At 37.3% G+C, this 22,984-nt stretch overlaps 1 protein-coding gene across 1 annotated transcript in view; it reads left to right on the top strand.

The window, feature by feature from the left end:
• LOC127429960 (extracellular matrix organizing protein FRAS1-like) overlaps window positions 1–22,984 on the top strand; it is a 209,212-nt gene that overhangs the window by 148,899 nt on the left and 37,329 nt on the right. Inside the window, exons 31-45 of the mRNA XM_051679361.1 lie at window positions 140–256; window positions 1,406–1,520; window positions 4,244–4,381; window positions 4,689–4,721; window positions 7,187–7,318; window positions 7,659–7,787; window positions 7,895–8,142; window positions 8,225–8,376; window positions 9,025–9,187; window positions 9,735–9,867; window positions 11,461–11,651; window positions 12,230–12,386; window positions 20,958–21,221; window positions 22,007–22,195; window positions 22,300–22,419. Coding sequence (XP_051535321.1) covers window positions 140–256; window positions 1,406–1,520; window positions 4,244–4,381; window positions 4,689–4,721; window positions 7,187–7,318; window positions 7,659–7,787; window positions 7,895–8,142; window positions 8,225–8,376; window positions 9,025–9,187; window positions 9,735–9,867; window positions 11,461–11,651; window positions 12,230–12,386; window positions 20,958–21,221; window positions 22,007–22,195; window positions 22,300–22,419 — 2,281 coding nt within the window. The remainder of the gene's footprint in view (window positions 1–139; window positions 257–1,405; window positions 1,521–4,243; window positions 4,382–4,688; window positions 4,722–7,186; window positions 7,319–7,658; window positions 7,788–7,894; window positions 8,143–8,224; window positions 8,377–9,024; window positions 9,188–9,734; window positions 9,868–11,460; window positions 11,652–12,229; window positions 12,387–20,957; window positions 21,222–22,006; window positions 22,196–22,299; window positions 22,420–22,984) is intronic.

The following is a 22,984-nucleotide window of genomic DNA, read 5'->3' on the forward strand; positions in this document are numbered from 1 at the left end:
TAGAGTTTAATATCGATGTTGTACGTGATTCTCTATTTGTATACTGAGCTTCTTTTCCCACACTTTTTTTTTATTACTGATTAATCAGTCATTCTCTAGCAATTTAACTCTAAAAAGTTTTGTGTGCTTTTGTTGGCAGGTTTCAAGTGAGGGTTATCCACAGACTCTGAGTGATATGCAGACTTTCACTATAGGAGTGATGCCGCAAACCCCCGGCCTGCCTCAGCTCTCACCTGGAGCTGACCTGCAGATCACAGTAAGATGCAAAATGCAGGAGATTAAAACATTTTCCAGCTGAAAGAATTTTAAATTATGTTCTGTGTGTCCAGACTTTGATATAAAACTTTTTTTTTTTTTTTTTTGTGGCACTTTTAAAACATGGCTGTTTGTTTGAGCAGCCTGACATAGCAACATTGGTTTAATACATGTTGTAAGTTTGGGTTAGGAGTGCCTGTCTGTCCAAGCAATGGAAGATTGTTTTTACATTCCATTTGGTGCCGCTAGTGGCACAGAGATTATTCACATTACTTTTAAGTATGAGAAAATGTACGTTCTTTGATCTCTGTCTTTTAAAGGGATAAGTAATATCTATTTCAAACATTTGGAGTAAAGGTGAAGTTAAAGGAATATTCCTGTTTCAATAAAAGTTAAGCTTAATCAACAGAATTTGTGGCATAGTGTTAATTACCACAACAACTATTTTCAACTTACACCTTTTCTTTTAAAAAAGCAAAAATCTGGGTAACAATGAGGCACTTACAATGGAAGTGAATGGGGCCAATCCATAAACGTTAAAATACTCAAAAAAGTATAGCCACATGTCGTAAACAATATGCAAGTTAACATGATTTTAGTGTGATAAAATCGCTTAATCTTTTCTGTGTAAGTTTATATCCAATTTTAAAACATCGTTGCTATTACGATGTAATGCCATAAACCCTAAAACCCTAAAAAGACCATAAAAACTACCATTTAAACAACTTTACAGCTCAAATAATAAACCAGTTTTAACAAAATAATTAATGTAAGTGCTTTTATAAAGTTATAAGCTTCACATTTCTGCCTTTAAACCCTCCAAAATTGGCCCATTCAATTCCATTGTAAGTGCTTCACTGTAACTTAGATTTTTGCTTTTTTTAAAGAAATGGAGGGATGAGTCAAAATATGTTTTTTATGGTAATCAACATTATTCCAAAAATTCTGATGATTGAGCTTAACTTTTACCTGGAATATTACTTTAACAAGTAGTGTACATTTAAGGGATGCTCTATTCATTCAGATTTTCAGTTTGTTCATGATTAACTGTTCTTATTTACACTGGAATGGTCCATGTAATCTCTAGACATCATTGTCTTCATCAGTGTAAATGTTTTTGTTGTGTGTGTGTGTGTGTGTGTGTGTGCAGGCACTGGAAGATCGTGTGACTGTGATATCTCCCTCTGCTCTCTCCTTCACTGACTCTGAGACGCCCAGCGACAAGCTTGTCTACAACATCACAGAACCGCTCACCTCAGGCCATGGTAACTAAATCACCATTATTGTCATTGGGGTGAGGAGAGGGGCAATCACAAGCATAATAGAAGCTAGAGAGTTTTGTTTTGTTTGTCTTTTTGTACTACTACATAAATATGGAGTGGAGAATTTTAAAGGTGAAGCTTGATAAAGAAAAGCTAATGAAAGGGTAGACATTTCACTTCTAAGATCATTGTGAGACATTTCGTATGTGGTTCTTTATAACCACAGATACTTAAAAGGAATAGTTCACCCAAAAAATTTATTATTTTTTCTGAAAATTCAGTTATTATAGAAGTCACTATTCAGTGAATAACGTCTAAAATTCTGATCTTTTCCTCATATAATCAGTATCGTATGGCTAGAGAATACTTGGAATATAGTGCACATGTCTGATGGACCACTTTTATAATACAGGTATAGTGGTTATTAACCAGTTAACCAATAAGCCATGAATTAAACAAATGTGAATGCCAAACAGGCATGACAAAGGTCTATACTGGCTGAAACAAAACAGGTTCACATGACAGATGTGCATATTTAGCAATAGTTATTACATCAACATTTGAATGAACAATCGAATATTTCCTTATATTTCGTAACAAATGCATTTTGTGTGGATTGCTTGCACACCAAATTAAGCTAGGAGTTGATAACTTTTGTCAGTTTAACAATGGAAGAATAAAAACATAGCCTACCCACATATTGTGCTGCTGGGGAATCCTAATAATTTTTGCACATTATTATGAAAATGTTTTAGGCACTTGTGAAAAATGTTGCATAGTGAGGATGGCTTCAAAAATAATGCCATAAATAGTTTTCATTGATCAATTAAGGTCAATGCCTTTGCCTTCAAAACGGCAGCAATTTTCCTAGATACAACCATACACATTTTTTATTGGTGTTGGCAGATAGGATGTTCCAAGCTTCTTGGAGAATTCGCCACAGTTATTCTATCTTTTTAGGCTGTCTCAATAGCTTCTGTCTCTTCATGTAATCCCAGACTGACTCAGTGTTCAGTGGGGGGGCTCTGTGGGGGCAATGCCATCTGTTGCAGGGCTCCCTGTTCTTCTATTCTATTTGCTAAAGGAATATTTGGGAGTCTAAAATGTATATATCCTACTGACACACTAAAGCTGAAGATATAAATAATCATCTTAAGACAAATGCTTTTGTGAAACATTTTATGTGCCTAAGACTTGTGCACAGTGCTGTATATATTCATGGGTAGGGGTCAGTATGGTATGTAGCCGGTTGACAGCAAGCACAGGAACCCACTCCGAAGGCACATCTCGCCGTGTATCTCATCTCCCGTGCAACATAAGTGAAATGCGAAGCTTTAAACATATGCTGTTAGATGTAGAGGCTTGCAGATATTTTTTTCATATGGTACCTCATTGTACTCGTGCTACTGCTAAACTTATAAAGTCCTATTTTACAATTTGCATTTGAACATGGACGAAATGGTCCCACAGTGCGTGATATTTCCTTATCATTTAGACTAAGAGGAAGACAATGGTTTGTGTTAACAGCACCCTCATGTGTACACAACATTCCCTATATGTTAAACTCATCAAATTACCTCTCTGTTGGATCTTTAATGAACCTTTCAGTTAATTTTTAACCAATAATATTAGTGGAATTGTAATAGTAATAAGTAATGCAATTTTCAGAGTAATTAGTATAGTAATCTAAATACACTGTAGAAAATGTAATTAGTAGTTAGTAATTAATTACTTTTCTAGAGTAACTTACCCAAAACTGGCCATAGGTTTTCACAGCAGTGCTGATTTAGGGCCATGTATCACGATTGCGAGTGTGATATTGCTTGTATACAACAGTTCAATGATAAAGTACATTTTTTAAAATTAGGAAAAACTGAGTACGGTTATAAAAAAAACGTATTTGTGCATGGAACTACTTTCTTATGCGACGGATCAGAATCTGCCGTTGCTGGTTCAAACCAAATGATGCGTCCAAGCCTTGGTTAGTAATTCAAAAATGTCATTTTAGAACTAGTATCACAGCTTGGGCTGTTTCTTACAAGTTATTGGAGAAACAAGGATGCGTGTGTGTGTGTGTGTGTGTGTGTGTGTGTGTGTGTGTGTGTGTGTGTGAGAGAGAGAGAGAGAGAGAGAGAGAGAGAGAGAGAGAGAGAGAGAAAAATGCATCCTATTTTCTCAGTGGAAAAATAGCCATCCAAGCGGGGATATTCCTCCCTATTTCCCTATACTTTTGCAAAAGTGAGTATTTTAATGTTAAAAAATTGGCCCCATTCACTTCCATTGTAAGTGCCTCACTGGAACCTCAATTTGTGATATTTATTTATTTATTATTATAAAAAAACATTTTAAGAAATAAATAACATTTTGTGGTAATCAACATTATGCCTAAAATGCTTTCGATTGAGCTGAACTTGTATTGAACCCGGAACATTCCTTTAACGTATGCTTGCTGGGAAAATACCAAAACTTCAAAGCCATGCCCACTGACTTCGATGTCCTGTGTCACTGTCGGAAAAACTTACCATAAAATACAAGCTAAATGTTGCTGCTGCAATCAATAACCAGCACTGATCTCTCATTAACTAGACCCTAAATAAACCCAACAGAAGTCAACCTTCTTTGTTTCATTATTTCTCAGCATTTCTCAGCATCTAAGAATCTTTTATCAGCATATCAGCATCGTTTTTTTATTTTAACATTATGATGATGTCACTGTCCTCTCTCAGGTGCAGTGGAGCACAGGGACAGACCATACCACCACGTGCGTCTCTTCACCCAGGCTGACGTCGACAATGGGAAAATTATCTACAGGCCCCCACAAGCCCCCTCCCACCTTCAGGAGCTCTATCAGTACTCTTTTATAGGTTAGTCTTTGACTGGTTGCTCTTAAGAACTGCTTTGCAACAACATACTGACTTCTTAATGTGTGTAGTTTGTGTGGGTAGTTAATTAATGAATATGCCAGTGCACTGTTTATTTGTAACTCTTTTAACTAATTGCTACTTCTGAACAGTCAAACGCAGAGGCTGTGGTATTGTGAATTATGATTAAGTCTGCAAAACTCACCTGTTTATCTTAAACATTTAAATTTGAAATGCCCTCTCACCCTGCTCCCTAATTCAGCAGTTTTTTGTTGTGAAAGTAACCACTAACACTGTTTCATTCCTGCAGGTCTACCAGAGTCAGTGAGCCTCCATTTCACAGGTATATAATCACTTTTAGCTTCTGCAACCCTCCTGCAACTCCTTGCCTTATTTGTCTTTCCATACACACTTCCAGCAGACTCAGATTTCATCTCCTTCTCTTTAACACCATAGACTGATATCTCTATGCCTCTGCGCTGATCCCACATTATCTTGTGTCTTGCTGTTATTTATTTATGGGACCATCTCTCCCATATAAGGGAATATAATTCCCTCTCTCTTTTTGAAGTTCATCCACACGCTTTATTCCGCATGACAGGAGGGTACGATTGTGCATCCATCATCTCACAGCACCCATGAATCAGAGCTGTGGCTCTCACAAACATGCTCATATGCCCTTCTGTGTCTGTATGGAAACTGGGCAATGTAGGGCAGACTAACTTCTTTTAGTACTGTTAGTAATAGTGTGTAAGGGGTTGGAGAAAAAAGCTTGACTGGAGAAGATATCCCACCTGGAAAGAACTGAAGGAATGAAAACAATAAACACACAGTCAGACAGTCACACAGTGTAATGGCTGAAGTTTCTGTTAGCTTGCACATCTTTTTTATTCTGTTCTCTAGCTTTCTGACTGGATGAAATCTTCTGTTTTCTCTCATTTGCATTGAAAGTATTTAAATTGCAACTGTTGATTTAGCGTAGCAGTTACATTTGGAAACAGTTTGTGTTATCGCTTACACCCTTACAGAAAATTACCATGGCAGCAGTTGTTACTGCTATATTACCAGAGTTACTATAGTTACTTTTAGGGATATGCAATAAACATCTGTGACCATCAAGGTATCAACATCTTGGAATGTTGTATGGAATATTGGAAGGTTGCTTATTTTTTCTTGCTTATTCATTGCTTATTCATTCATTGCCAAAGTAAATAAACAGTTATTAAACAGCTGTTACTTTTCTGCTGTACATTATAATGTTTTGAATCCTGATATTACTTGCATGTAAAATTCTTCAGTATTTTAGTGTAGAAAAAACAGCATAGATTTACACCATTGCCAATCCTATTGGTCATTGGTAATAAAGCTTTAAAGTTCATTTCTTTAATATCCTTACCTTTAGTTAGTTGCAGATTGTGGCAGCAATTCCCTGATATGCGTCAACAGTAGCAATTTTTTATTAGTTTATTAAAAACAGTCAAAACAAGCTGGTTTCAAATCCACAACATTTCACACCTGAAAAATATATATATTGACCAACACATCTCACAGAAGCTTGGCTGGCCTAAGGCTGAAACCCTCAAATTGTCCCTTACAATAACTATAGTAACTATGGTTTTTTTGGTTGAAACTGTGTCATGGTAGATTATTTGTAAGGGCAAATCAGAACTGGGTGGTATACTTAAATATTCACATGCAGCAAATTTCACACTTGAGTGCCCACACCTACAGAGCTTTCAAGGTTACAGCAGCTGAAAATGGTAGATATGGATCTCGGCTATAACATTAAAAGGACCCTTCAATGCTGAAATATATATACAGTAGTGAGAATAGTTCACTCAAAAATGAAGATTTTATCATCATTTACTCACCCTCATGCCATCCCAGATGTGTATGACTTTCTTTCTTCAGCTGAACTAAAACAAATATTTTTAGAAAAAAATATCTCAGCTCTGCAGGTCCTTACAATGCAAGTGAATGCTCAAAGCAAGGCCAGAACTTTGAAGGCCCGAAAAGCACATAAAGGCAGCACTCCAGTAGTTAAATCCATATCTTCAGAAGTGATATGATAGGTGTGGGTGAGAAACAGATCAATATTTATGTCCTTTTTTAATATAAATATACACTTTTACATTCTTCTTTTCTTTTTGTCAATTCACAGTCTTTGTGCATATCGTCACCTACTGGGCATGGAAGAGAATTTATAGTAAAAAAAAAAAGATATTAAAATTTTAATATCTTAAATATTGATCTGTTTCTCACCCACACCTATCATATCGCTTCTGAAGATATGGATTTAATTACTGGAGTCATGTGGGTTAATTTTATGCAGCCTTTATGTGCTTTTTGGACCTTCAACATTGTATGGACCTACAGAGCTAAAATATTCTTCAATTCTTAATCTTTGTTTGTGTTCAGCAGAAGAAAGAAAGTCATACACATCTGGGATGGCATGAGAGTAAGTAAATGATGAGAGAATTTTCATTTTTGGGTGAACTATACCTTTAATACTAAATAGGTGTTTGTCCGAAGTTGTCCTTTTAAGTCACATCTTATGATCAAAGTTTGAAAGATAAGGTTGAGATGTTATAGGATCTCTTGTATCTGTTGTATGTTGCATAAGTCTTTCTGTTTCTTTCTCTCTCTCTCTCTGATTCATCCTTCCCATCTCTTTGTTGCATTCATTCATTTGTGCTATACTGAGCTGAAATACAGAAGACAGAACTGGCCTGAAGGTCAACACTAAATTGTGAACGTTCTTGTTCATGTGTGATTTATTCCACTGTCTGAATTATTATCATATGTCAGTGTCTGATGGAGAGCACACCACGCCAGAGATGGACTTTGCTATCCTGCTGCTGGCCAACCATCAGCAGCCGCCAGTCTTTCAGATTCTGGATCCAGTGCTGGAGGTCAGCCTTGGAGGCAGGGCACCAGTGGGTAAGGGCACATGTATTAGGTGATATAATGCAGATATGATATAAATTATTAAAAAAATTAATAATAATAAAAAAAAAATGCTTAAATTAAACAAGCCAAATTTGATCAAAATTCACTGGAAAACAGTCTGTTATCCATTAACAAGGCTGCTGTGTTTCTGAAGTGTGTAAAAAATGACACACTACTTTTAATCGGGCATGTAGACAGGGTTTGCCAATCACATCATGTTAATCATATGATTCACTTAGCAGGAGAAAGCAGTGATGCTTTTCTCCATCTTGTTGTTTTATGAATCAATGTTTTAAACAAGGATGGGAAAACTTGTGTCCATGTCATGTAGGTGGTCGGCAGTTAGCTGTGACAGATGCTGACACAGCCCCTGATGAACTGGAATTTGAGCTGGTAGAGGGACCCCTACATGGCACGCTCCTGAGAGTGGACCTTGGCTCCCAGATCCAGATGGCCAATGGTAAGTACAGCATTCTGTGCTGCTTCTTCTGCAGTGTTCTTTACCTTTTATCATACTTCTTGACCATTTTGGGCTTTATTATTTATCAGAACTTTCCTCCACTTCAGGAGACACCTTCACTTTCAGTGACATCACCAGGAATGTTCTGCAGTACGAGCATGCTGGTCTCACCACTGAGGAGGACTCCATGACCTTCTCTGTGACGGACGGGATCTCCATGACTTCCATTGTGGTGCAGGTCTTGGTGTCAGAAGTCAAAGGTGACGTGCCCAGACGTGACCCTAAGGCCTTGCTTTCTATGGAGGTGGCAGAGAAAAGCAGTACCATTATCAGCCAGTCACACTTCGCTTATCTGGTGAGGAAAGCAATGTTCTGAGATTAGTAGTTTCCAATATGCTTAAAAGCAATTAGTGCTCAAAAGGCTTTATGTCTTTTAGGATGATGAATCTCCAGATGAGAACATCTATGTGCAGTTAGTATCTGTGCCAATGTATGGAATTCTCACCAAAACCAAATTTGAAAAAGACCATGAGGAACTCTACGAATATTCTTCCTTTACAATGGCAGACATCAACAACCATAAAATCAGGTAAACACACTGCATTAGCTGTATTTTATATTCAAAAACAGCTTTAACATTAATTGAATTTAATAGTATTACAATTAAAACTCGTAATAGAACTAATGGCAATAAAATAAATTAAAAAAAAGGATTTGGTTTATTTTTATCTTTCTCAAATTATTAGCAATATTCGTACATGTGCCTTTCCTCCGTTGGCTATGTTAATATTAGACTCCATAAATGAGGCATGTTAAATGTTTAGAGAGCTAAACTGTTTTGGGAGGCTCAAACATGCATTACAACATGAGCTTCTTTAATTGCTTCAAGCCCCGCTGAGAAGTGTTGAATATAAACTCAGCTTGATCGGCTTTAATGCTATAAGAATCTGAAACATAAATATGACACAATTTTCACGAAGTTTTTTGCCATATTTGACTGTATTCCTCTGGTTGTTTCCTTTTTAAGCAAATGGAATATTTAACTTGTTTGGGAGCTAATTTTTCTGTAATTTTTCTAAATGTTTTAATGTGTATTTGTTGACTCGCCCAGCCCTCTCTCACTCTCTCTGCACTCTACACAACTGTTACTTAAGCATTTGAAGTGGTGAACTTATGTCACTGCCAGATCACATCAAAAGTTTGGGAACGGTGTTTGATGTATTGCTTTTTCAAATAGGTATATTACATCCATTGAAACTGGGAACCAACCTGTCACCGACATTTTCCACTTCATTGTTTATGATGGTGAGAACAATCGACTGGAGAACCAGATGTTTACTATCACCATCACTTCTGCTCCGAGGAAGCCACCTGTTGTCACCGTCCGCAGCAGCGTCAAGGTAAGCACTGTCTCCACCTAGCCATTCCAGTGGTTTTAGACAGGGTTCCAACAGTCTTGGAAAGCCTGGAAATATCAGGGATTTTTAAAATTGTGATTCCCAGGCCTGGAAAACTCATGAAAATAAGTGAATTCTTTAAAAGGCATGAAAAATTCTGTAGTGAATATAATTTTTTCTAGTTTTGCTCAGCTCTGTAATGCTTCATTGGCTATATATTGCTCTTTGTGAGTGTTTGTGTCGAGTAAAAGTTGCCCGCAAGTCAGCGTGACAATATTAGTCTGTCCGTTGAGAGTATTTGTACATTAATAAGTGTATAATGGTAATAATTTATATCTATTAATTTTAAAAAGATTGGTGCCTGACATACAAATGGATATCCTTTACAGCTATCTCTATAAAATTGATTTCTTAAAAATCCATATCTGTCAATAATGAAAGACTGGAAAGGTCATGGAAAAATAATTAAAATTCTTTGATCAAAAAGAGCGGGAACCCTGTTGAGATCTTTCCTCTGTTTAGTGCTTTCAATGGTGTTTCCCATGGACAGGTCCAGGAGGGAGGCAGAGTCCAGCTCTCAGCCAATCACATTATTGCATCTGACCCAGACACGCCCAGAAAGGATCTGCTGGTCTGGCTGATCAGCCCACCTAAATATGGCTTCATTGAGAATACCAAACAAGGTGACCCTTCAGTCTGTGCTTGCATGCAGAAATAACATGTGAAAGTCTTCATGTTTAAGATATCAACTAACATTAAATAGGAGTTTCCTTTTCCCAGTCATTCAAAGCCAATGCAGAAGGCTGTGGTTTGTTGCTGATAGCATGATTTAATTCATGAGCAAAGCACTCGTCTCTGTGATAGAGATTTATAGATGTGTAAAATTCTGATTGGATCAGTCATCATTATGCAGAGTTCCTGTTTGAGTGGCGAAGATGAAAGGAGATGCAAATCATAGAGGACCATCAACAGCAAACTACACTTGTACAAAATGTGTTTTCCATCCAAAGCACAGATGCAGTAATACAACTATAATGTTCGCTTTGATGTGTCTACTTTAAGAACACACACTTGTTTTGTGATTTTGTTTTTGTTTTGTTCTTCTGAAGTTCACAGCTGTTTATTCATAAATATTAACAATTTCTTGTCTGGCAACTGTCAGACATTTTGTCTTGTCTTGTTGAGGATGCCACTTGGTTTTTGGTTTTGTTCCATGTTTATTTATTTGGATATTGCGGCCAGAAATGTTCGAAATAAAAGGCCCCATTTACACCTAGCATTAACATGTATTTTCAGTGATGAAATCACAAACTTATAGCCCTTGACCACATTAAAGGGATAGTTCATCCAAAAATTTAAGTTCTCTCATTTACTCACCCTCATACCATCCCAGACGTGTATGACTTTCTTTCTCCTGCTGAACACAAACAAAGATTTTTAGAAGAATATTTCAGCTCTGTAGATCCATATAATGCAAGTGAATGGTGACCCAACCTTTCAAGCTCCAATAATCACATAAAGGCAGCATAAACGGGATCCATACAACTCCAGTTGTTTCAAATATGTCTTCTAAAGTGATGCAATTCCTTTGGGTGAGAAATATTTAAATGATTTTTTTTACTATAAATCTCCACTTTCACTTTCAGAATGTGAAAGTGAAAGTCGAAAAGAAAGAAAAAAAAAAGACTTCAATATTATCATTTCTGAAGACAAAGATTTAACCACTGGAGTCATATGGATTACTTTTATGCATCCTTTATGGAGCTTGAAAGGTCTGGTCACCATTCATTTGTGTTGTATGGACCTACTTAGCTGAAATATTTTTCTAAAAATCTTTGTTTGTGTTCAGCAGAAGAAAGAAAGTCATACACATTTGGGATGGCATGAGGGTGAGTTAATGATGAGAGAAGTTAAATTTTTTGGGTGAAATATCCCTTTAAAAGATATTTGTAATTGCACCCAAGATCCATTGTGATTGGACTGAGATCAGATGACTGAAAAGACATTTAGAGGTGGTGAGGGATGAATTCTGACCACATTTGACAAAGGTTTAAATTCAGATGCATTTTTGTTATCCACATACAACTATGTAAGTAATATGTGTAAGTGGATTGAATCTTTATCTGATCACATTGGAGGTGCTTTAGAATGCAAAGTATAAATGCAATGCAGCTAAAGAATATCCAGATACAATTCTGACACAAAACGCATGATAATGCAAGGTGCCCAAAGTGTTTTGTTTGCTTAATACATTGAGACATGTCCTTTGTTTCCAGCAGTGGGAACGATCGGTGGATCTCATGTGATCAGCCCTGACATCCCCTTTACTATAGAGGACCTGACCTCAGACCAGATATTTTATGTCCAAAACATTCGCCCACTGAACATCCACCAGGATATCTTCAGCTTTTACATCAGTGATGGATTGAGTCAAACAGAGGCTTTTGATGTCACTATAGACATCCAGGTATAATTAAACATTGTTCTATGCAGAGTAAGACTCTGTGGAGTATTATACAGAATATTTTTGTATATGCTCTTACTGTAGCAGATATGCTTTAATTTTTTGTCATTTCAAACCACTTCAAAGCCGTTAATGGCTGGAGCTTTGGTGCAGTGGGAATTACACATGCCATGACGCATAAAGATTCAAAGCTGGCTTGCGTCATGTCCTGATTTCCCCTCTCTCCCCAATGGTTCCTGTCTCACTTTGCTTGCCCTGTCCTTAAAAGGCATTAAAAGCTCCTAAATAAAAGTAAAAAAGCAGTGTTGATTTAATTAGAGCAGACACAGTTCCTTTCAGGGGTGATGTGTTTAACATGACATTTTGGTAACTCTTCAGTTCACCAACTGGAGAAGCAAATTTTTAGTGGATGTATGTAGTCAGTTAATAGTAGCTAGGCAACTGTTCCATCATCCACCCTAATAAGACCTATGAGTAATTGTTTATAGTTGGATCATAGGCCTGTTAAAGCCATTTATCACTTTTGTAATATAACGTTTATAAATAAGACATCATAAGATGTTATTTGACGTTATTTATAGCAAACCAAGGAGGACGGGGTCCCGATCATCTCAGTAAACAGCATCCACCTGGAGGAGAACTCAGGTGTGGTCATCACTAACTCCTCCCTGAATGTGCTGGATCAGGACACACCTGAGAATGAACTTCTCCTCACCATCATCAAGAAACCAACATACGGTCAGTGCATCTTTCTCACTCTCTTTCTTTGCCCCACACTCCCCAGTCTGTCTCACATTCATGTCCAACCTTCAGCAAACATCCATTATCTTCCACATTACCGCTTCTCTGGCTCCTGTATGGCTGATTGACGGTCTTGTCACTGTGCCTCTGCCATATAAAGGAATTGGACAAATGTCACTGACAAGAGAGCCAATGGAAAGGCCACGGCCTATATGGCTGAATTGGATGTCAAGGTGCTCACAGCAGCTCTCTTGAGTATTATTAAGAGTCAGTAGAAGAAATGGAGCTGACAGAGATAAAATGCCGCCATAGTGTCACAGGAGTATGACAGCAGTGCAGTTCCACAAACAAATGGCATAGAGTGACCATTAGAGGTCAAGTGCAGCTTTTATTGAAAATGTGAACTCAAGAAATATGTGTGTTTGTTTTATATATGTGTTTGATAGAGGGAATAAAAATGATGCAAATATGGGAAAGAATGTAGAGTATTAGAATCCATTTCTCTGCAATATTTCCAGTGGTGTGTGTTTGGAGGTTTACATATATCTCCAGAAGTAGCTAAATATGACAAAACCTCCCTTTGGGGACATGTAGGGACATCATCATTTAATTCAAAATAATATATATACTGTATACACTCACTAAGCACTTTATTAGGAACACCTGTACACCTACTTATTCATGCGATTTATCTAATCAGCCAGTTGTGTGGCAGTAGTGCAGTGCATAAGAGAGAGGTCAATAGAGAATGGCCAGACTGGTTTGGGCTGACAGAAAGGCTATGGTAACTCTGATAACCACTCTGTACAATTGTAGTGAGCAGAATAGCATCTCAGAATGCACAACATGGCGAACCTTGAGGCAGATGAGCTACAACAGTACCGAACGTGCCCAACTTTGTCTTCTGCTGTTGTAGCCCTTCCACCTCAAGGTTCAACATGTTGTGCATTCTGAGATGCTATTCTGCTCACTACAATTGTACAGAGTGGTTATCTGAGTTACCACAGACATTATGTCAGCATGAACCAGTCTGGCCAAGTCTATTGACCTCTCTCATCATCAAGGTGATCCGTCCGCAGAACTGCCGCTCACTGGATGTTTATTGTTTTTTGCACCATTCTGATTAAATTCTAGAGACTGTTGTGCTTGAAAATCCCAGGAGATCAGCAGTTACAGAAATACTCAAACCTGCCTGTCTGGCACCAACAATCATGCCACAGTCGAAATCACGGAGATCACATTTTTTCCACATTCTGATGGTTGATGTGAACATTAACTGAAGCTCCTGACCCGTATCTGCTTGATTTTATACATTGCACTGCTGCCAATCGGCTGATTAGATAATCGCATGAATAAGTAGATATACAGGGGTTCCTAATAAAGTGGTTGGTGAGTGTGTGTGTTATAAATCCAAAATATATACAGTAGTCATAAATCTGAATATATTTTTATAATTCTAAATATATAGTTATAAATCCTAAACATACACTGCAGTTATAAAACCGAATATACGTATAGTTGTAAATCTGACTAATATATATATATATATATATATATATATATATATATATATATATATATATATATTATATACACACACACACACACACACACATATATACAATAGTTAGTTCCGGTCCTTGAATCTGATTGGACGAGAGACGTTCCATGAGCACTGATGGTCTCACACTATCAGCACTCGGATGCTTCACTGTGTGTATCACTCCACTTGTGTTCGTGCCATTCTAAACTAAAGTGTAAGAGCAGTGCATATGTGGTAACAGCTACTGTATGTGTCTCTTTTTACATGTATTTTTTTTTTTTTACATTACATATGTTAGCCAGCAGGTGGTGACAAAAGATAATTTTTGTGTGTAATATGAACCAGTTAATGAAGTGAAGTGAATCCACGTCAGCCAGTGTTTACATACAACAGCTCTACGTGATCGCTTGTATCACTACTACACTACTAAAGCTAGGAAATAGCTTTAAACGGCTTTAAACGAACAACTTCAGCATTATGGCTCATCACAGCTGAGAGACACAACAGACTAATTAATTACACAACTCAAGGTGCTTACCTCTTACCGGAGTTTCCACATTGGAGAGGATGTGCTGTTTAAAATGGCGGAGGTTATTGCGGTTTCTATAGTGAGACTCTTGCGCACTGGCTACTGCGAAATAGGGAGAAATACCCCCGCTTGGACGCTATTTTTCCACTGAGAAAGCTGATCTTCAGAAAGTTGACAGCATCTCTGCTTGGGAGTGGCAATAGGTGATCGCACATGCTCCATCTCTCTCTCTCTCTCTCTCTCTCTCTCTCTCTCTCTCACACACACACACACATCCTTGTTTATCCAATAACTTGTAAGAAACAGCACAAGCCGTGATACTATTTCTCAAGTGACATTTTTGAATTAATAACAGAGGCTTAGACACATCATTTGGTTTGAACCAGCAAAGATAGATTCTGATCCGTCGTGTAAGAAAGTAGTTCCATGCACAAATGCGTTTTCATGAATGTACTCAGTTTTTCCAGATTTTTTAAAATGTATTTGTTCATTGAACTGTTGTATACAGTTGTGCTCAAAAGTTTGCATACCCTTGGAGAATTGGTAATATATGTACCATTTTTAAAGAAAACATGAGTGAGCAGGCAAAACACATTTCTTTTATTTCTTATGGGATTCATATTCAACTGTAGGTTATAACAAAATGGCACAATCATAAAACAAAACATGGCAACAAAGAAAAAAATGAAATGACCCCTGTTCAAAAGTCTGCATACCCTTAGTTCTTAATACTGTGTATTGAACCTTTAGCATCAATGACAGCGTGCAGTCTTTTGTAATAGTTGTCTACGAGGCCACAAATTCTTGCAGGTGGTATAGCTGCCCATTCATCTTGGCAAAATGCCTCCAGGTCATGCAAAGTTTTTGGTCATCTTGCATGAACCGCACGTTTGAGATCTCCCCAGAGTGGCTCGATGATATTTAGGTCAGGAGACTGTGATGGCCACTCCAGAACCTTCACCTTTTTCTGCTGTAACCACTGGAGGGCCAACTTGGCCTTGTGGTTAGGGTCATTGTCGTGCTGGAAAGTCCAAGAGCGTCCCATGCGCAGCTTTCATGCAGAAGAATGCAAATTGTCTGCCAGTATTTTCTGATAACATGCTACATTCATCTTGCCATCAATTTTCACAAGATTCCCGTGCCTTTAGAGCTCATACACCCCCAAAACATCAGTGAGCCACCACCATGCTTCGCAGTGGGGATGGTATTCTTTTCACTATAGGCCTTGTTGACCCCTCTCCAAACATAGCGCTTATGGTTGTGACCATAAAGCTCTATTTTGGTCTCGTCACTCCAAATTACAGTGTGCCAGAAGCTGTGAGGCATGTCAAGGTGTTGTTGGGCATATTGTAACTGGGCTTTTTTGTGGCATTGGCTTCTTTCTGGCAACTCGACCATGCAGCAAATTTTTGTTCAAGTATCGTCGTATTGTGCTCCTTGAAACAACCACACCGTCTTTTTCCAGAGCAGCCTGTATTTCTCCTGAGGTTACCTGTGGTTTTTTCTTTGTATCCTGAACAATTCTTCTGGCAGTTGTGGCTGAAGTCTTTCTTGGTCTACCTGACCTTGGCTTGGTATCAAGAGATCCCCAAATTTTCTACTTCTTAATAAGTGATTGAACAGTACTGACTGGCATTTTCAAGGCTTTGGATATATTTTTATATCCTTTTCCATCTTTATAAAGTTCCATTACCTTGTTACACAGGTCTTTTGACAGTTCTTTTCTGCTCCCCATGGCTCAGTATCTAGCCTGCTCAGTGCATCCACATAAGAGCTAACAAACTCATTGACTATTTATACACAGACACTAATTGCAATTTAAAAAGCCACAGGTGTGGGAAATTAACTTTTAATTGCCATTTAAACCTGTGAGTGTCACCTTGTATGTCTGTAACTAGGCCAAACATTAAAGGGTGTGTAAACTTTTGATCAGGGCCATTTGGGTGACTTCTGTTACCATTATGATTTAAAAAGGAGCCAAACAACTATGTGATAATAAATGGCTTCATATGATCACTATCCTTAAAATAAGAATTTTTTTTGCAAGATCAGTCATATTTTCAAAATCAATGCCAAAATTACACAATTTCTGCCAGGGTATGCAAACTTTTGAGCACAACTGTATAAGCAATATCACACTCGCAATTGTGCTATATGGCCCTAAATCAGCACTGCTGCGGCCGAATCACAGCAGTGCTGATGTAGGGCCATATCGCACTCTTGCTCGTGTGATATTGCTTATATATATACACATACACATACATACAGGGTTGGAAGGGTTACTTTTGAAATGTATTCCACTACAGATTACATGCTGTAAAATTTAATTTGTAATGTATTCCATTAGATTACTCAAGGTCAGTAACGTATTCTAAATACTTTGGATTACTTCTTCTGCACTGGTAGATTTTTTCACTTGTTTTGACTATAAAAACTCTGCCAGTATAGTAAGACAAAATACACATGTTAAAAATACATTCTCTGAAAAACCTAAATATCTTATGCAGTGTTGCTTCTAAAACTAGATCAATCTAATTGATCTTATTTTAAGGATTTTTTGATATTTTTACAGGGAAACAAATACATTATTATCAAGAATACGATTTTTGCCCTAATATCAAAGGTCTTACTAGAAAAAAGAAATTGATCCAACATGAATTTTCTTGATAAAAAAATATGATCGTGCCTGGTAACATGTGCATGTAAAATGGCTAGAAATAGCATTTTAGCTTAGCATAAAGCTGACAATTTTCACAAGGTTTATTTCTATTTCTTCTGCTCCAAACTTCTCTGTCTGCTCATATGAATGTAACACATCATAAGAAAGTGTTTCACCACTGTTCAAATGCACTTTGGATCGCATCATTTATATGTATAAATGTTTTCCATCTGAAAGGACTAAATATTAAATGAAACAAATGACTATAAAATGCAAAGTAATCTCTTCAGTAATCAAAATACTTTTTGAATGTAACTGTATTCTAATTACCAATGATTTAAATTGTAACTGTAGTGGAATACAGTTACTTATATTTTGTATTTTAAATACGTATTCCCGTTACTTGTATTTCGTTGCTTCCCAACCCTATATATATATCTTCATATTTTTTAAAGGATGTTCTGTTCACTGATTTTAGTACAATGGCAGTTGAAAGTGACTCACTTTAAAGCTTAAAGCACCCAAAAGTGTCAATTTTTTGGTGTACTAATTCTTTTCAATGGAAGAAATGCTTTCTCACTCTTTCTGTCAGGGTTCAGAAAGAAGAGGATTCAATTTGCAGGGTAATACAAAGTTTATTGGGAAAACGGGAGTTCAACGGGAAACAAACAGCAGAGGGATAGACTGGACAAGGTCCACAGTCAATGACGGTTGCAGGTAGCATAGACAAAGTCCATGGAACGGTAACGCCCAACCAAGAGCAGTCCGCACAGGAGGTCAAGGATGATGGCGAATGAGACGGGGAGCAATGGGCAGTGGTGGCAGGTGAGGCAGGGAGATGGCAGCAGGGAAGCCGGTGGTGACGGGAAGATAAGCATTGTCCAGCAGCCAGGGAAACTGAAAAAAACAAAACAAAAAAACAAAAAAAAATCCCACACACTCAAAACTGATCTGAAGGAGATAAAAAATAAATAAATAACCTATTAACTATGCAAAGTAAAAGTGTAGAAAAAGGGTAAAGAGTAAATAAACTGGATAAAACTAAAAATCAAAACACGGCTGGATAACAAGCAGGGCTCAAGACACAGCAAAAGAAAAGCAAAATAGAAATAACTTGGAATCCAAAGCAAAATCAAAACTGAAGAAAATAAGGCTGGACTAGGTAACTAGACCACCAGAAACAGCAAGATGAAAAGCAAGACGTGAACAACAAGATGCATAAACACGATCTGGCACGGAACAAAAACCATGAAGGGAATATAAAGGGAAGCTAATGAGGGGTAACACATGAGTGTAATAATGAACTAACAGGGTAACAAGAGGGCAGGGCGACAACTGGCAGTTGAACGCATGGCAAACACAACAGAACAACATGTGCAGAAGCACATGGCGAACGAACGCAAACACCACACACCGAAGCGTGGGTGAACAAACAAGACAGCCATGCGCTCTGGACGAACAACAGCACAGACACAAACACAACTAGGCTGACCAAACCGGCATCCTGACACTTTCTCACTCTCTCTCTTTCTCTTTCTTTCTTTCTCTCTCTCTCTCTCTCTCTCTCTCAGAGGAAAGACTATAGTTGTAAATCTGAAAATATTTCTCTAAATATAGTCTTAATATATAAATTATACATATTATAAATCTGACTATATATAAATAAAAAAATATATATTCAGATTTACAACTATATATTCAGGATTTATATTAATGTACTGTATATTCTGATTTATAACTATATATTCACAGTTAAATGTATTTATTCAGGATTTATAACTATGTATTCAGATTAAAAACCATATAAGTATATATTTGGATTTATGGTAACATTTTACAATAAGGTACCATTTGTTAACATTAGTTAATGCATTAGGTATCATGAATAAATAATTAACTGTATATTTTTACAGCATTTATTAATCTTTGTTAATGTTAGTTAATAAAAATACAATTGTTCATTGTTAGTTCAATGTTAGTTCATAGTGCATTAACTAATGTTAACTAATACAACTTTTGATTTTAAAAATGTATTAGTATATGTTGAAATTAACATTAAATAATATGAATAAATGCTTAATATTATTGTTCATTGTTAGTTCATGTTAAATGGTGTTGTTAACTAATGTTAACAAATGGAACCTTATTGTAAAGTGTTACCGGATTTATAAGTATGCAGTAAATTCAGATTTATAACCGTATAAATAATTGTATTATACAGGTGCATCTCAATAAATTAGAATGTCGTGGAAAAGTTCATTTATTTCAGTAATTCAACTCAAATTGTGAAACTCGTGTATTAAATAAATTCAATGCACACAGACTGAAGTAGTTTAAGTCTTTGGTTCTTTTAATTGTGATGATTTTGGCTCACATTTAACAAAAACCCACCAATTCACTATCTCAAAAAATTAGAATATGGTGACATGCCAATCAGCTAATCAACTCAAAACACCTGCAAAGGTTTCCTGAGCCTTCAAAATGGTCTCTCAGTTTGGTTCACTAGGCTACACAATCATGGGGAAGACTGCTGATCTGACAGTTGTCCAGAAGACAATCATTGACACCCTTCACAAGGAGGGTAAGCCACAAACATTCATTGCCAAAGAAGCTGGCTGTTCACAGAGTGCTGTATCCAAGCATGTTAACAGAAAGTTGAGTGGAAGGAAAAAGTGTGGAAGAAAAAGATGCACAACCAACCGAGAGAACCGCAGCCTTATGAGGATTGTCAAGCAAAATCGATTCAAGAATTTGGGTGAACTTCACAAGGAATGGACTGAGGCTGGGGTCAAGGCATCAAGAGCCACCACACACAGACGTGTCAAGGAATTTGGCTACAGTCACCGTATTCCTCTTGTTAAGCCACTCCTGAACCACAGACAACGTCAGAGGCGTCTTACCTGGGCTAAGGAGAAGAAGAACTGGACTGTTGCCCAGTGGTCCAAAGTCCTCTTTTCAGATGAGAGCAAGTTTTCATTTGGAAACCAAGGTCCTAGAGTCTGGAGGAAGGGTGGAGAAGCTCATAGCCCAAGTTGCTTGAAGTCCAGTGTTAAGTGTCCACAGTCTGTGCTGATTTGGGGTGCAATGTCATCTGCTGGTGTTGGTCCGTTGTGTTTTTTGAAAACCAAAGTCACTGCACCCGTTTACCAAGAAATTTTGGAGCACTTCATGCTTCCTTCTGCTGACCAGCTTTTTAAAGATGCTGCTTTCATTTTCCAGCAGGATTTGGCACCTGCCCACACTGCCAAAAGCACCAAAAGTTGGTTAAATGACCATGGTGTTGGTGTGCTTGACTGGCCAGCAAACTCACCAGACCTGAACCCCATAGAGAATCTATGGGGTATTGTCAAGAGGAAAATGAGAAACAAGAGACCAAAAAATGCAGATGAGCTGAAGGCCACTGTCAAAGAAACCTGGGCTTCCATCCCACCTCAGCAGTGCCATAAACTGATCACCTCCATGCCACGCCGAATTGAGGCAGTAATTAAAGCAAAAGGAGCCCCTACCAAGTATTGAGTACATATACAGTAAATGAACATACTTTCCAGGAGGCCAACAATTCACTAAAAAAAATTTTTTATTGGTCTTATGATGTATTCTAATTTGTTGAGATAGTGAATTGGTGGGTTTTTGTTAAATGTGAGCCAAAATCATCACAATTAAAAGAACCAAAGACTTAAACTACTTCAGTCTGTGTGCATTGAATTTATTTAATACATGAGTTTCACAATTTGAGTTGAATTACTGAAATAAATTAACTTTTCCACGACATTCTAATTTATTGAGATGCACCTGTATGTAATTCTATAAAATGTGTGTGTGTTTTTGTCTCCATAGGGAAGCTACGCAGACGGCAGTTCTACTCGCAGCCTTTAGAGAATGGCAAGATCCTTCAGCAAGGATCCACCTTCACCTACCAGGATGTTCTAGACGAGCTTCTGATCTACACTCCAGATGGGCGTAGTTCTGGGACAGACGAAATCCAGTTTTCAGTTACTGATGGCATATATACCGAGACAGGCAGTCTAGAGTTCAGCATGGACATTAGGAAGAGAGAAGGCCCTAGAGTCACTATTAACAGAGGACTACAGATTGCAGCAGGTAAATATACAGCTACATTGCATTGCTCTTGAACACACTCCAACCTGCAGCCATATTATTCCAGGTTACTAGGAGGGGACACTTCATTTTCAGTAGTCTTCATTGTATTAAACATGATTTATGAAAAAAAAATTTTGCATCAACTATTTAACTGTTGCTGATTGTAGTGACATTTCTAAAGTAACATTTCCATGAAGAGAGGAATTGCTTGCATCACATCCTACTGGCATCCAGTAATCCAATCCACATAGATTTTATCCATTGCACTGCAAAAAATCATTATCTTAATCCGTATTTTTGTTTATTTTGTTCGTAAAAATGTAAAAATATCCTAAAAACAAGATCAATTTTCTTGAGAAGAAACATTGTGTTAGATAACAAGACATTTTTACACCATAGGCAAATTGTTTTCTCAAGCATCAGCTAAATTTAGTTAGATGTATGCTTAAAAAAGGAACAGTATGCCTATGGGGTTAGAAAAATAAACTTAATTTAATATGAAAAACAATTCTTAATATTTTATGCAAGTTTAACTCAAGTTTTTCAAGATGTTTACATATTTTTACTTGAAAACAAGACAAAAATACTGATAAAGAAAATTAACATTGTATAATTAAGATCTTTTTATCTTCATTAGGATGCACCAATTACACATTTCCTCTCCATTATATCTATAATACCATATATTATATATTTCTATACAGAGTAAAAGCTAATATATAACTTGAATGCCTTTTGTCATTTCTGTTATCCGTCGTATTCATATTTCTTGTTCCTTTCAACAGGTTCATCATCTAAGATCACAGAGCAGCATCTGAAAGGCACAGATATAGACTCAGATAACCTTAAGCTTCGGTTCACCCTTACAAAAGACCCGAGCGTGGGATCTCTGCTGCTGACTTCAGGCAGAAACAAGGCTCAAATAACTGTCAAAGGACCTGTCACCAGCTTCACCCAGGATGACATCAACAAAGGTTTTTGCCTCAGTTGCTCTCTTTCCCACTCATACATAATCATCCATAGGGAATGTCTGAGTAGAGATGCAATGTCTCATGTGGTTTTACATCTTGCCTGTCAGGCTATGTGGAATACATTCATGAAAAGGGAGAGAGTGGAGGGAGCTTCTCTTTCAAGTTCAACCTGGAGGATCCGGAGGGAAACCGAGTCATTGACCAGTCTTTCTCCATTAGTGTTCTGGGTATGCCGAGAAGTTATTTAAGGGCATGCCAAGATACATGTTCAGGAATGTTAGAAAAGTGTTTTTAAAAGGGATATTTCACCCAAAAATTTAAATTCTGTCATTTACTCACCCTCATGTTGTTTCAGACATTCTTTCTTATGCTGAACACAAAAGGATATATATTAAAGGATGTTCTGTTCATCTGTTCACTGATTTCAGTACAATGGCAGTTGATAGTGACTCACTTTAAAGCTTAACAAAGCACCCAAAAGTGTAATTGGAAATGCATAGGATAGGTGATTGACTGGATAAGAAACGAACCGAAATGTAGTTATTTTACTGTGAAAATCTTGACTTTTCATATTTCAGCTTGTTTCTCACTAAAACCTATCATTTGTCTTCAGAAGACTTGGAATATGACACAATTCGCATGGACTACTTTTATGACACTTTTGGGTCCTGTTTTAAGCTTTGAAGTGAGTCACTCTCAACTGATATTGTATTGAAACCAGCAAACGGTAACATCCTTTAAAATCCCTCGCTTTGTGTTTCGCAGAAGAAAGACAAATGGGTTTGGAACAAT

Source organism: Myxocyprinus asiaticus, chromosome 3, assembly GCF_019703515.2.
Source record: "Myxocyprinus asiaticus isolate MX2 ecotype Aquarium Trade chromosome 3, UBuf_Myxa_2, whole genome shotgun sequence".
Classification (NCBI taxonomy): Eukaryota; Metazoa; Chordata; class Actinopteri; order Cypriniformes; family Catostomidae; genus Myxocyprinus; species Myxocyprinus asiaticus.